General features: G+C 45.3%; 1 protein-coding gene across 3 annotated transcripts in view; it reads right to left on the minus strand.

The window, feature by feature from the left end:
* LOC142257877 (contactin-associated protein-like 5) overlaps positions 1-15398 on the minus strand; it is a 512033-nt gene that overhangs the window by 220366 nt on the left and 276269 nt on the right. For 2 of the 3 annotated variants that reach the window (XR_012727671.1, XM_075330145.1), the window contains exon 7: positions 119-262. Coding sequence is in view for 2 of the 3 variants with exons in the window: in XM_075330145.1 (XP_075186260.1) it covers positions 119-262 (144 nt within the window). In the remaining variant the exon portion in view is untranslated. The remainder of the gene's footprint in view (positions 1-118; positions 263-15398) is intronic. The other variant, XM_075330146.1, reaches the window with a different exon arrangement.

The following is a 15398-nucleotide window of genomic DNA, read 5'->3' on the forward strand; positions in this document are numbered from 1 at the left end:
CCCGCCTAATTGGTAGACTCAGTGTTACATAATTTACACTCCATATTCTAACAAACGTTCTGCCCTCTAAAAGGTTAATGTTATAGAGAAAGGAATAAGTGAGTGAAATGTTTCTCACCACAATGTAGATCTGAGGTTTGCGTCTCTTGGCCAAGTCAATAATATTAACTCCGTTATAATAAAGGTTCTCAATGCAGCCGTGAAAATTCCTCTTCAGAAACGTTCCGGGTTTTCCTGGTACTGGAATCCCTCCAAAGCTGAACTTCGGGAAATAAGAAAATCAAAACTTGGCTCATTGTTCTTGTTATATCATAATAAAGAAATCATGAATAAAGAACGGAAGCATGAAGACTCCACAACAAAGACCGGGACACAAGTCCCATTACATGATAATCTGTATCAGTGCAAATAGACTTTTCACTGTTAAAATGAAAACATGCATTTTTATCCCAAAAGATGTTGCTTTAATCCCAATTTTTTCATTTTCACAAGGGTAATAGGAGAAGATGGATTGTACAATGTGTGGACTGTACAATCTGTTGTGCAATTTTTTCTGAGTTTGCCAAAACCATAGAAAACTATTTTGAGATACAGTGCAAAGATGATAAGGAAAGAAATGCCATATTAGAGTTCAGAATTTGCTGGAATGGTTTGTGGGTACTGTTACAAAACGGCGCCACCATAGCCGGAAGCAGCCTGCTGCACCCAGGCGCTGGCTGCCGTTTTTGGCCGTGCCTCGGGTCGTGCAGCTCGCTTCTTCCTCCTCCACGTCTAAGTGTGGAGAGGCGGCTAGTGTGCATGCGCGCGCCAATCAGCTAGAGCAGGGGTGGGGAACCTCCGGCCCGGGGGCCGTATGCGGCCCGCGATGACATTTAATGCGGCCCCCGGGCACATTCCAGACTACCCCAGTGCTTGAGCGGCACTCGAGCTTTTGCCGGCCGCCGGCCCTTTAAAATCCCAGTGCGTTCTGGGTAGATCCCAGTGCGTTCTGGGTAGATGCTAGAATGTACAGGCTTTTTCCAGATCCTGATTGCAGCCCGTACTAGAATGTACGTGCTCTTTTCGGGACCTGACTACAGCCCGTACATTCTAGACTGAACCCGGGACTGTGCTCGAGTGCTGAGAGTTTACCTTGTGGGTGGGGTAAGCAGCGCGCTGTGCTCCAGTCACAGCAGAAGAGGTGCAGCAGATGCCTCCCTGCTGTACATGCCTCCCGGACTTGTGCTGTGTGACTCCTCCTCCCCTAGTATTGTGAGTATACAACCCATCGCTGCCCCTCATCCAGTGCTCTGTACCCCACCCTAGTACTGTGTGTAGCCCCAAGTGCTGTGTACCCCCAAATGCTGTGTACCCCCTAGTACTGTGTGTAACCCCTCAGTGCTGTGTAATCTGTGCAGCCTCCTAGTGCTGTCAGTGCTGCCACATCGTGCTCTCCCTTCTGCCTCCAAGTGCTGTCACCTAATGCTCTCCGTGCTGCCTTCTAATGCTGTCACTGTCAGTGCTCTTTGTACTGCCACATAGTGCTCTCCGTGCTGCCACCTAGTGCTCTCCGTGCTGCCACCTAGTGCTCTCCGTGCTGCCACCTAATGCTCTCCGTGCTGCCACCTAGTGTGCTCTCCGTGCTGCCACCTAGTGTGCTCTCCGTGCTGCCAGCTAGTGCTCTCTGTGCTGCTAACTAGCGCTGTCTGTGCTGCCAACTAGCGCTGTCTGTGTTGCCAACTAGTGCCTTCTGTGCTGCCAACTGGTGATCTCTGTGCTGCCAGCTGGTGCTCTCTGTGCTGCCACCTAGTGCTGTCTGTTGTGCCAGCTAGTGCTCTCCGTGCTGCCACCTAGTGCTCTCCGTGCTGCCACCTAGTGCTTTCCATGCTGCCAGCTAGTGCTCTCTGTGCTGCCAACTAGCGCTGTCTGTGCTGCCAACTAGCGCTCTTTGCTGACATCTAGCGCCCTCTGTGCTGCCAACTGGTGCTCTCTGTGCTGCCAGCTAGTGCTCTCTGTGCTGCCACCTAGTGCTGTCCGTTGTGCCACCTAGTTCTGTCCGTTGTGCCGCCTCGTGCTGTCCGTTGTGCCGCCTAGTGCTGTCCGTTGTGCCGCCTCGTGCTGTCCGTTGTGCCGCCTCGTGCTGTCCGTTGTGCCGCCTCGTGCTGTCCGTTGTGCCGCCTCGTGCTGTCCGTTGTGCCGCTTCGTGCTGTTCGTGCTGCCACCTAGTGCTGTCTGTGCCCGCCACTAGTGCTGTCCATGCTCAGCATCTCCTGTGATGTATACACCCCTCCTGTGATCTATACGCTCCTCCTGTGATGTATACGCCCCAACCTCTCCTGTGATGTATATGCCCCAGCCTTTTCTGGGATGTATATGACGCAGTCACGCCTGTGATGTATATGCCTCATTGTCTCCTGTGATGTGTATGCCTCAGTGTCTCCTGTGATGTGTATGCCTCAGTGTCTCCTGTGATGTGTATGCCTCAGTGTCTCCTGTGATGTGTATGCCTCAGTGTCTCCTGTGATGTGTATGCCTCAGTGTCTCCTGTGATGTGTATGCCTCAGTGTCTCCTGTGATGTGTATGCCTCAGTGTCTCCTGTGATGTGTATGCCTCAGTGTCTCCTGTGATGTGTATGCCTCAGTGTCTCCTGTGATGTGTATGCCTCAGTGTCTCCTGTGATGTGTATGCCTCAGTGTCTCCTCTGATGTGTATGCCTCAGTGTCTCCTGTGATGTGTATGCCTCAGTGTCTCCTGTGATGTGTATGCCTCAGTGTCTCCTGTGATGTGTATGCCTCAGTGTCTCCTGTGATGTGTATGCCTCAGTGTCTCCTGTGATGTGTATGCCTCAGTGTCTCCTGTGATGTGTATGCCTCAGTGTCTCCTGTGATGTGTATGCCTCAGTGTCTCCTGTGATGTGTATGCCTCAGTGTCTCCTGTGATGTGTATGCCTCAGTGTCTCCTGTGATGTGTATGCCTCAGTGTCTCCTGTGATGTGTATGCCTCAGTGTCTCCTGTGATGTGTATGCCTCAGTGTCTCCTGTGATGTGTATGCCTCAGTGTCTCCTGTGATGTGTATGCCCCCAGCCTCTCCAGACCAAGACAAACCTGGAAAAGCAGTTGTGAGAAACAAAATGATCAATATCACCAAACATCACAGCCGCTCCGGCCACGACATTAGGGGTGAGTTAATTAATTGTTTGACCAAATATAGCCTGGTCCTTTTCAAGTTGATAATTTTGTGCGGCCCCCGAAGGTTGGTAGAAAATTCCAAATGGCCCCCGGCAGTAAAAATGTTCCCCACCCCTGAGCTAGAGCCTAAGTCCAGTGTTTCGCCTAGTGAGAGCATGCTCAGCCTGACTGTGCCATTCCTGAGGCTAAGTCCTCAGTTCAGGCTACTGAGCATGCTCCCACACGTAGTGCGAAAAGCCTCTTTGCACAGGTACTTGGACTTCGTGCCATGTCGAAGTCCTGTGTTGTGCCTACTGAGCATGCTCAGGCAGATAGTCTGATTTCTGAGACTGTTGTTCAGGCTACTGAGCATGCTCAGGCACTTAGTGCATCAGATGCTAGGTACGGTAAGGACCTCACTGGGCATGTCTGTGAGGTGGCAGGCTCTGATAGGCTGACACAGATTACGTGTCCTGATGATGTGGCCACTTTGGACTGGCTCACAGAGGCCCGCCCCTATGACACGGCACCTCACCACTGGTTGTCAGACGATGACTGGTGAGGTGTTTGGGGTGTGGCAGCCATGAGGTCATCAGTGACGTGGCGGTTTCGGATAGGCCGCTGGTGATGTCACTGATGACGTGGCACTCCGCTATTGGACCCTAGAGGTGCCATTGGGGTCCACTCTGGGTTTGGGGCGGACCCAGGTTATAAAAGGGGCTGGAGACAACATGGAGGTGCGTAGTCTTCTCATATACTCAGACAGAGCACACCTCCATGTTTAGAGATTTATTGTGGCATAAGCCTTTGGATTGGAAGCAGTAGGTAGGGATAGGCGTACGGTGCCAGCCACATCAAGACACCCGTGGCTGGGCACGATAGGGTCAGGCGCTACGCTTCCCTCCTACTGTCCAGTCCTGCTAGTGCAGCCCAGTGGAGTTAACTGGGCTGCGGCTGCTGCGCCACCTGTCCGGTTGTGCCCCCTACGCGCACGGACAGCGTACCTCAGGACCTCTGTGGCGTTAACAGGGAGTTAACAGGGAGTTCCTGGGCTGGGTGTATGGACCCTGTTCTCTTCATATTGGCTTCCCAGTCAACAATACCAGTGTGACCACCTGGCCTGACATATCCTGTACACACGTGGCCAGTCGAGAGCCCTGGTGGCCAGAAACACTAATCGGGGAACCGCTCGGTCTGACGTGTCTTACATACTTTGCCGATCGGGTGCTTTCGCGGTGGCCTTCCGGTCAATGATACCTGGTCCCCACCCGGTTTGACGTGTTCCCTGCACACGTGGTGGGTGTAGCGCCACAGGTACACTGAAACGCTAACTGGGTTGTCGTCCGGTCTGACGTGTCCCTACACACGTGACCAGTTCCCAGGTCTCCAGTGTTATTTCAGAGCCACCCAGCTCTGTATTCGCCGCCTAATCTTTGGGTTGCCAGAAGCTTCTGGAGCACGGTGAACCCCGACTGGCGATTGAGATATATACCACCTTATCCTAATCTGCCAGTCCCTCCGTAACAGGTACTATGTCACATTGGCAAAGCCCCTGAGATGTCAGAAAAGCAGAAACCCCCCACAAGTCATCCCATTTCACAATCTGCACCCCCCTCAATGAATTAATCTAGAGGTGCAGTGAGTATATTGATAATACAGGTGTCGCAAGATTTTATGCTACTGTGTAGTAAAGAAAGAATAATTACATTTTTACCACTAAAATGTTTTTTGTTTAACCCCAGATTTCCAAATTTCACATTAAAATAGGTAAAAAGACCCCTTATGTGTAACACAAATTCTCCTGAACGTGGCAATATTCCACATGTGTGACTGTACAGTACTGTTTGGCAGGGCTCGGGGGGGGGGGGGGGGGGAAGGCGCACCATTTGTTTTTTGGAGGTTTTCCTTAAAAATAGTTTGTGGGCTCCATTGCAGAGTCCTTAAATAGAAGAACAGCAGAAACAAAATTTTGGAAAGAGCACATCTCAGGGAGTTCATCTATGAGTTTAGTGATGATTTAGTCTCTGGAAAACACCTATGAAGTCAAACACAGTCAATGTTACAAAATTAACAATTGCCAGTAAGCCCTTGTAATTCCCTGTACATTGTAATGCCCATGCATTGTGCCCAGCTTGTGCTACTGAGAACCTGCACCCTGTAAATTAAGCTTATTCTCCTCACTACAAAAATGCTAAACATATGGACCTTAACTGTGGTTTAGACACATTGTGTTGCTCAGAAAGGAGGGAGCATTTGGATTTGAGAGTGCAGATTTTGTTGGATAGCATTTTGTGGGGGAGCCATAGCGCTTTTTCAGGCTTTTGTGCAACCAGTAACGTGGAAGTCCCCTATATGTTGATTAGCAGTTGATGGACCTGAGTAGTGGCCATTTGGGTACAGGAAATTTTGGCTCAGTCCACACTTATCCTGTGCTCTCTGTTGAACACTTACATCAAGGTTTCCATCTACATCTTCGAAATACACGATTCAAATGAAACACCTGATAGATCTATTCCCCATAGTGAGGCAGCAGAGTTACTCCAGTCTCCATTTGGAATCTGTTCAGTGGTGTCCATTTTTTCAAAGGTACAAAAAAACTTTTGTTAGCTGCACTTCTGTGCCCACTTTAAAAAAAAGTGCAAAAAGATGGACACCACTGGAAAACAGGCTAGATGGGAATTCAAAGTGACTTTATCTGCCTTATTACAATGAATTTTGCATTGTGAATTTTTGTCTGACTCTTATTTTTCAATGATTTACATGTATTCCCTACTGTAAGCACTCAGCATAGAGCGCAGGATAAATGTGAGCCGATGTTTACCGTGATCTTTGGGAGGCAGAATAAACAAATCAACAGTAGTTGATGAATCAGTTTTATTTAGATTTTACACTTTTCACCTTGCAGTATAAGTGATTAGGTGGCTTTATTCCTCAGGTCAGTATGTTGGCAGTGATACCAGATTTATTTAGGTTTTGAGGTTTTCGCTACTATCACACTAAAAATTGCCTATTTACAAAGTAAAGGGTTTTTTACATTATTTTTTTGAAGGCTAGTGTATTTTTATTTTTCTGCTGCCAGAGTCATGTGAGGGCTTGTTTACGATGGGATGAATTAGAGGTTTTATTGGTGCCATTTTGGGCCACATAATATTTTTTAATCACTTTCTATTCCACTTTTTATGAGGTGGAATCAAGAAGAAAAAGGAATTAAGGAATTTTGTTTGTTTGTTTTTGCTCCATTCACCATGTCATAAAAGTGATGACAGCTGTATTCTTCAGGTCAGTATGAAAAGTGTGATATCACATTCATATTGAGGTTTTGTTTATGCTTTGCCGTTTTTACACTATAAAAACCATTTTATAAAAAGAAAAACAGTTTTTTTCTTTGCTTTATTCTGAGAATTATATTTTTTGGGGTTTTTTTTTGCTGATGGAGCTTTATGGTGGATTGTTTTTTATTTTTTTTTTGTGGGACAAGATGACGTTTTCTGAGATACCCTCTTGATATATATGTGCCTTTTGGATCGTGCATTAATTCACTTTTTAGTTAGCTGTATGATGCAATGTTTTTTATTTATTCTTTTACAGTGTTCACTGAAGGGGTTAACGAGTGTGAGAGTTAATGTGTACTTTCTTTTTTTACATCTCTCTTTCTCTCTCTCTCTCTCTCTCTCTCTCTCTCTATATATATATATATATATATATATATATATAGTACAGACCAAAAGTTTGGACACACCTTCTCGTTCCAAGCGTTTTCTTTATTTTCATGACTCTGAAAATTGTAGATTCACATTGAAGGCCTGCTGCACAAAGTCTCCTCTTAACAGTTGTTCTAGAGATGTGTCTGCTTCAAGACCTCTGTGTGGCATTGACCTGGTCTCTAATCTGAGCTGCTGTTAACCTGCGATTTCTGAAGCTGGTGACTCGGAGAAACTTATCCTCCGCAGCAGAGGTGACTCTTGGTCTTCCTTTCCTGGGGCGGTCCTCATGTGAGCCACTTTCTTTTTAGCGTTTGATAGTTTTTGCCACTGCACTTGGGGACACTTTCAAAGTTTTCCCAATTTTTCGGACTGACTGACCTTCATTTTTTAAAGTAATGATGGCACTCGTTTTTCTTAAAAATGCTGCTTTTTTCTTACCATAATACAAATTCTAACAGTCTATTCAGTAGGACTATCAGCTGTGTATCCACCAGACTTCTGCACAACACAACTGATGGTCCCATCCCGATATATAAGGCAAGACATCCCACTTATTAAACCTGACAGGGCGCACCTGTGAAGTGAAGACCGTTTCCGGTGACTACCTCTTGAAGCTCATCAAGATAATGCCAAGAGTGTGCAAAGCAGCAATTAAAGCAAAAGGTGGCTACTTTGAAGAACCTAGAATATAAGACATACAGTCATATGAAAAAGTTTGGGCGCCCCTATTAATATTAACCTTTTTTCTTTATAACAATTTGGGTTTTTGCAGCAGCTATTTCAGTTTCATATATCTAATAACTGATGGACTCAGTAATATTTCTGGATTGAAGTGAGGTTTATTGTACTAACAGAAAATGTGCAATCCGCATTTAAACAAAATTTGACCGGTGTATAAGTATGGGCACCGTTATCAATTTCCTGATTTGAACACTCTTAACTACTTTTTACTGACTTACTAAAGCACTAAATTGGTTTTGTAACCTCATTGAGCTTTGCACTTCATAGTCAGGTGCATCCAATCATGAGAAAAGGTATTTAAGGTGGCCACTTGCAAGTTGTTCTCCTATTTGAATCTCCTATGAAGAGTGGCATCATGGGCTCCTCAAAACAACTCTCAAATGATCTGAAAACAAAGATTATTCAACATAGTTGTTCAGGGGAAGGTACAAAAAGTTGTCTCAGAGCTTTAAACTGTCAGTTTCCACTGTGAGGAACATAGTAAGGAAATGGAAGAACACAGGTACAGTTCTTGTTAAGCCCAGAAGTGGCAGGCCAAGAAAAATATCAGAAAGGCAGAGAAGAAGAATGGTGAGAACAGTCTAGGACAATCCACAGACCACCTCCAAAGACCTGCAGCTTCATCTTACTGCAGATGGTGTCAATGTGCATCGGTCAACAATACAGCGCACGTTGCACAAGGAGAAGCTGTATGGGAGAGTGATGCGAAAGAAGCCATTTCTGCAAGCACGCCACAAACAGAGTCGCCTGAGGTATGCAAAAGCACATTTGGACAAGCCAGTTACATTTTGGAAGAATGTCCTGTGGACTGATAAAACAAAGATTGAGTTGTTTGATCATACAAAAAGGCGTTATGCATGGAGGCAAAAAAACACGGCATCCCAAGAAAAGCACTTGCTACCCACAGTAAAATTTGGTTTAGGTTCCATCATGCTTTGGGGCTGTGCGGCCAATGCCGGCACTGGGAATCTTGTTAACGTTGAGGGTCGCATGGATTCAACTCCGTATCAGCAGATTCTTGACAATAATGTGCAAGAATCAGTGACAAAGTTGAAGTTACGCAGGGGATGGATATTTCAGCAAGACAATGATCCAAAACACAGCTCCAAATCTACTCAGGCATTCATGCAGAGGAACAATTACAATGTTCTGGAATGGCCATCCCAGTCCCCAGACCTGAATATCATTGAACATCTGTGGGATGATGTGAAGCGGCGGTCCATGCTCGGCGACCATCAAACTTAACTGAACTGGAATTGTTTTGTAAACAGGAATGGTCAAATCTACCTTCATCCAGGATCCAGGACTCATTAAAAGCTACAGGAAGCGACTAGAGGCTGTTATTTTTGCAAAAGGAGGCTCTACAAAATATTAATGTCACTTTTATGTTGAGGTGCCCATACTTTTGCATCGGTCAAATTTTGTTTAAATGCGGATTGCACATTTTCTGTTAGTACAATAAACCTCATTTCAATCCAGAAATATTACTCAGTCCATCAGTTATTAGATATATGACACTGAAATAGCAAAAAACCCAAATTGTTATAAAGAAAAAAGGTTACATTAATAGGGGTGCCCAAACTTTTTCATATGACTGTATTTTCAGTTGTTTCACACTTTTTTGTTAAGTATTTCATTCCACATGTGTTAATTCATAGTTTTGATGCCTTCAATGTGAATCTACAATTTCAGAGTCATGAAAATAAAGAAAACTCTTTGAATGAGAAGGTGTGTCCAAACTTTTCGGCTGTACTATATATATTGTACGTTTTCTGCAGACGGACACCTGAACGTAGTCAACTACGTTCGGGTGTCCAAGTGGGAGAGAGGCGGTTCGGACTGATACCCCGACAGGACCTGTGAACGTAAGGCAAAACGCAATGTGAAAGAAGCCTAATGTATAAAGGTTCTATTATACAGAATTGTAGCCGTGAGATTGGATGCCATACTATGGCTCCTTATGGCATATGATTTTTTTTCCCACATGCATAGGCTTGAATCCTCGAGTCTCATCTGATTTCTGATTGTAATACATTTTTTTTTATTGCTTTGCACTTGTCTGATTTATACAGTAGTGTGAGTGACCCCCTAGCATTTTGCCTTGTTTCAAACTTTGATTCACTTTCTGACTTTTCTTCTGATTTATTTTTTTCAGAACTTTCTGGTTCTGATCTGACAAGGCATGCAGACCCATTCCTGCCAGCCTGCTCCACCAGCCAGCAGCTACTCCGAAGACTCAACTCAGGGGGCCCTTTGAAAGTCCACATCCCTGTACAAGGGTATAGAGGCGACAATCTTCACTCCCCAAAGACCTGATAGTCGGAGTTATTTTGTCCTTTTTCAGAACTTTCTGGTTCTCATCTGACAAGGCATGCAGACCTATTCCTGCCAGCCTGCTCCACCACCCAGCAGCTACTCTGAAGACTCAACTCAGGGGGCCCTTGAAAGTCCACATCCCTATACAGGGGTATAGAGGTGACAATCTTCACTCCCCAAAGACCTGATAGTCGGAGTTATTTTGTCCTTTTTTCAGAACTTTCTGGTTCTGATCTGACAAGGCAAGCAGACCATTCCTGCCAGCCTGCTCCACCACCCAGCAGCTACTCCGAAGACTCAACTCAGGGGGCCCTTTGAAAGTCCACATCCCTGTACAAGGGTATAGAGGCCACAATCTTCACTCCCCAAAGACCTGATAGTCGGAGATATTTTGTCCTTTTTCAGAACTTTCTGGTTCTGATCTGACAAGGCATGCAGACCTATTCCTGTCAGCCTGCTCCACCACCCAGCAGCTACTCCGAAGACTCAACTCAGGGGGCCCTTTGAAAGTCCACATCCCTGTACAAGGGTATAGAGGCCACAATCTTCACTCCCCAAAGACCTGATAGTCGGAGTTATTTTGTCCTTTTTCAGAACTTTCTGGTTCTGATCTGACAAGGCATGCAGACCTATTCCTGCCAGCCTGCTCCACCACCCAGCAGCTACTCTGAAGACTCAACTCAGGGGGCCCTTGAAAGTCCACATCCCTATACGCCGTATAGAGGTGACAATCTTCACTCCCCAAAGACCTGATAGTCAGAGTTATTTTGTCCTTTTTTCAGAACTTTCTGGTTCTGATCTGACAAGGCAAGCAGACCATTCCTGCCAGCCTGCTCCACCACCCAGCAGCTACTCCGAAGATTCAGCTCAGGGGGCCCTTTGAAAGTCCACATCCCTGTACAAGGGTATAGAGGCGACAATCTTCACTCCCCAAAGACCTGATAGTCGGAGTTATTTTGTCCTTTTTCAGAACTTTCTGGTTCTGATCTGACAAGGCATGCAGACCTATTCCTGCCAGCCTGCTCCACTACCCAGCAGCTACTCCGAAGACTCAACTCAGGGGGCCCTTGAACGTTCTCACATCCCTATACAGGGGTATAGAGGTGACAATCTTCACTCCCCAAATACCTGATAGTCGGAGTAGCCTTTGCAAATCTTGTCCATGGAAGCCAGGCAACCCTGAACAAAGCCACTTTACAGTAATATAATTACATCAGGCTCCCAAACGGTCTCATTTAGAACACAATTATAAATAACGTTCTGTGACATCTAATGCCAGTAATCTCAAGAGCCACAATTACTAAATAAACCTGATTGCCATCTCCGCTCTCAGCACATTTTACTGTTCCAAAGAATCCTTCTCTCATTGTTATGTAATGATAGTAATTACCTAATCAAATTAATTTCTGTGGAAAAAGAAGCGCAATAGGGTCTTACCCCGGTATAAGGGGTCTTAAGATAAGTAATCCTACTCACCAGATCAGGTTGTGAAAGTCACAACTCCTATGCAGGCATGTAACTCCAGGTCACGGCAGCAGTCCCCGGTTGGCAGATAACAGAAAACAGTAGAGAGGGGTTTCACACCGCGCCAATGACCGACAACTCCTGAAATTTCAGATCAATGCTTCTTTATTTCACGCACAGGTCAAGTCAACGCGTTTCAAGAGTCTTAGCTCTCTTCATCAGGACAAGCTGGCAAAGAACATCAAATCTCTGATTTGATGTTCTTTGCCAGCTTGTCCTGATGAAGAGAGCTAAGACTCTTGAAACGCGTTGACTTGACCTGTGCGTGAAATAAAGAAGCATTGATCTGAAATTTCAGGAGTTGTCGGTCATTGGCGCGGTGTGAAACCCCTCTCTACTGTTTTCAGTAATTACCTAATAAATGACAACAATTCTGCTGATTTGCAGCCACTTTAACACCCATGAAATGCGGTAAAATATAATTTAACCGCCATTATAATGTTCAGTGGGTTTGGTCGCTCACACACATGAATTAGAAATTTATGGATGCAAACAAAATATTAATGATCATGGTTCACATTATAAATACGATATAGATAACATCCAGAATATATAATTATACAGCGTAGTCTATACCACAAACAAATACAGCACAAAAAGTAAGCAAAAAATACAATACACTAAATGTATGAGGAGTAATAACAACACTTTACAGCTAATATCAAAGAGAATTTCTCATAAAATTCATAAAATGCCCTAAAATCAGATTGTAAAATGGTTGTTATTCAATTTGAACAGTTGAACAATATACAGAATTGCTTCACTACGTGGTTCATCTTAATGATACATGTCAGAATAGGGTTTACATATTTTATTCTGCATTAGTTTGAAGTATGATGCAGGGATGTATACAGTGGGTATGGAAAGTATTCAGACCCCTTTAAATTTTTTAACTCTTTGTTTCGTTGCAGACATTTGGTAAAATCAAAAAAGTTCATTTTTTTCTCATTGATGTACACTCTGCTCCCCATCCCCCAACTTGTCAGAAAAAAACACATATGAGGAAGTTTTTGAAAATGTATTAAACAAGAAAAACTGAAATATGACATGGTCATAAGTATTCAGACCCCTTTGCTCAGTCTCTCACATGCTGTCCATTTCCTTGTGATCCTCCTTGAGATGGTTCCGTCATTGGAGTCCAGCTGTGTGTAATTAAACTGATAGGACTTGATTTGGGAAGGCGCACACCTGTCTATATAAGACCTCACAGCTCACAGTGCATGTCACACCAAATGAGAATCATGAGTTCAAAGGAACTGCCCAAGGAGCTCAGAGACAGAATTGTGGCAAGGCACAGATCTGGCCAAGGTTACAAAATAATTTCTGCAGTACTCAAGGTTCCTAAGAGCACAGTGGCCTCCATAATCCTTAAATGTAAGAAGTTTGGGACCAGCAGAAGTCTTCCTAGACCTGGCCGTCCAGCCAAACTGAGCAATCGTTGGAGAAGAGCCTTGGTGAGAGAGGTAAAGAAGAACCCCAAGATCACTGCAGCTGAGCTCCAGAGATGCAGTAGGGAGATGGGAGAAAGTTCCACAAAGTCAACTATTACTATTACTGCAGTCCTACACCAGTCGGGCCTTTATGGCAGAGTGGCCCAACGGAAGCCTCTCCTCAGTGCAAGACATATGAAAGCCCGCATAGAATTTGCAAAAAAACACATGAAGGACTCCCAGACTGTGAGAAATAAGATTCTCTGGTCTGATGAGACGAAGATAGAATTTTTCTGTGATAATTCTAAGTTGTATGAACGACCGTTAACGATCGAAAATACTCACCTAATCGTTGTCCAGTCGTTGTAATCCCGATTATCGTTGCTGCGAAAGGTACGATGTTGTTCGTCGTTCCTGCGGCAGCACACATCGCTATGTGTGATACCGCAGGAATGAGGAACGTCACCGTACCTGCGGCCGCCCGCAATGAGGAAGGAAGTAGGTGGTCCGCTCATCTCCGCCTCTCCGCTTCTATTGGGCTTCTATTGGGCAGCTGCTTAGTGACGCCGCTGTGACGCCGAACAAACCGCTCCCTTAGAAAGGAGGCGGTTGTCCAGCAGCAGCGACGTCGCTAAGCAGGTAAGTCCGTTTGACAGGTGTAAGCGATGTTGTGCGCCACAGACAACGATTTGCCCATGATGCACAACCGACGGGGGCGGGTGCATTCACCAGCGACATCGCTAGCGATGTCACTGTGTGTAAAGCCCGCTTTAGTGTCTCTGCGCTGTGGCTTGAATTAGCAGTAGAGATTCCTCAACCCTGATCTTCACCAAGCTACAACAGTTTTAATGGACTACTGTATTTTACGGCTTATAAAAAAAACCTTTTAACTCCTGAAAATCTTCTCAAAAGTCAGAGGTTGTCTTATACACCAGACGTCATCTTATAGGGCGCGTAATTAGCGATGCACGGTGCTGCTGTCTGCCGCCATGGCTTTGCTGCCGTTGAATGCTTTACGGCAGCGCACTCAACTGCAGTAAAGCGCCCTGTGTATTGGATGCGATCATGGAGGGGTCTATGTGCCTTTGGTCCGCAAGAAGCACACCTTGATGTTCACGTCTGGTGCATAGAGCCACCGCTGCTGTCAGCGCTTTACTGCACTTGAATGCTTCGTGGCACCGCAAAGCATTCAACTGCAGTAAAGCCATGATGAAATCCTTCAGTGGCGGCTCCGTGCACCGGACGAGATCACCAAAGGGTCTATGTGCCTGAGGACTGCAAGAAGCAGCTGAGGACACCGCGGTAATGGAGGACAGGTGAGAATATTTTTTATTGTGTGTAAACAATGGCATAATAGGGGATCAGTGAAGGCCGCTTTACATGTATCGACTTATCACGCGTACGCATGTGTGATCGTACCCGCCCCCATCGTTTGTGCGATACGGGCAATTTGTTGCCCGTGTTGCACAAAGTCGTAAACCCCGTCACACGTACTTACCTCCCGGACGACCTCGCTATGGGGGGTGAACATCCTCTTCCTGAAGGGGGAGGGATGTTCGGCGTCACAGCGACGTTACACAGCGGCCGCCCAATAGAAGCGGAGGGGCGGAGATGAGTGGGACGTAAATATTCCGCCCACCTCCTTCCTTCCGCATTGCCGGCGGCCGCAGATAAGTTGCAGTTCATCGTTCCTGGGGTGTCACATGGAGCGATGTGTGCTGCCTCGGGAACGATGAACAACTGGAGCACAGTAGGACATTCTATTTTTTTGAAAATGAGCGACGTGTCAACGAGCAACGATAAGGTGAGCATTTTTGCTCGTTCACAGTCGCACGTAGCTGTCACACACTACAATATGTCAAACAATGCCGGATGTGCGTCACTAACAACGTGACCCCGACGACATATCGTTAGATATATCGTAGCGTGTAAAGCGGCCTTAAGAGGACATTACTAATCAATGGCCTTATTATTACAAGGGTCATTAATAAAGAATGGTCACATTACTGCAGGGGTCATTACTAAACAATGAGCTTATTATTATAGGGTCCAAGGAAGGGGCACAAGGATGGGCACATTACTACAAGGGGGCATAAGGTAGGGCACATTACTACAAGGGGGGCAAGGATGGGCACATTACATTTTATTGGTATATATTTTTATTTTTTAAATTTACCAGTAGCTGCTGCATTTCCCACCCTAGGCTTATACTCGAGTCAATAAGCTTTCCCAGCTTTTTGTGGTAAAATAGGGGCCTCAGCTTATACTCGGGTTAAGTTATACTTGAGTATACATGGTATATCCCAAACTCTGTATTTTAACTGGGAGAGTTGTGGGTCGTCTTATACGGCAGAAAATACTGTACATTGTATGTATTATTTATCAATTAGTTAAACTTTCAAGATTACATGTAAAAAATATAAAATATTTGAAGCCATTCTTATTTTTTTTTAATGATTTTCTTTAACCCAAATCATATCTATATATAACCACATGAAACGTTAGGCAGCAATCAGTAACAGAAGACCAGAATGT

The sequence above is a fragment of the Anomaloglossus baeobatrachus genome, chromosome 12 (assembly GCF_048569485.1).
Source record: "Anomaloglossus baeobatrachus isolate aAnoBae1 chromosome 12, aAnoBae1.hap1, whole genome shotgun sequence".
In the NCBI taxonomy this organism is placed as follows: Eukaryota; Metazoa; Chordata; class Amphibia; order Anura; family Aromobatidae; genus Anomaloglossus; species Anomaloglossus baeobatrachus.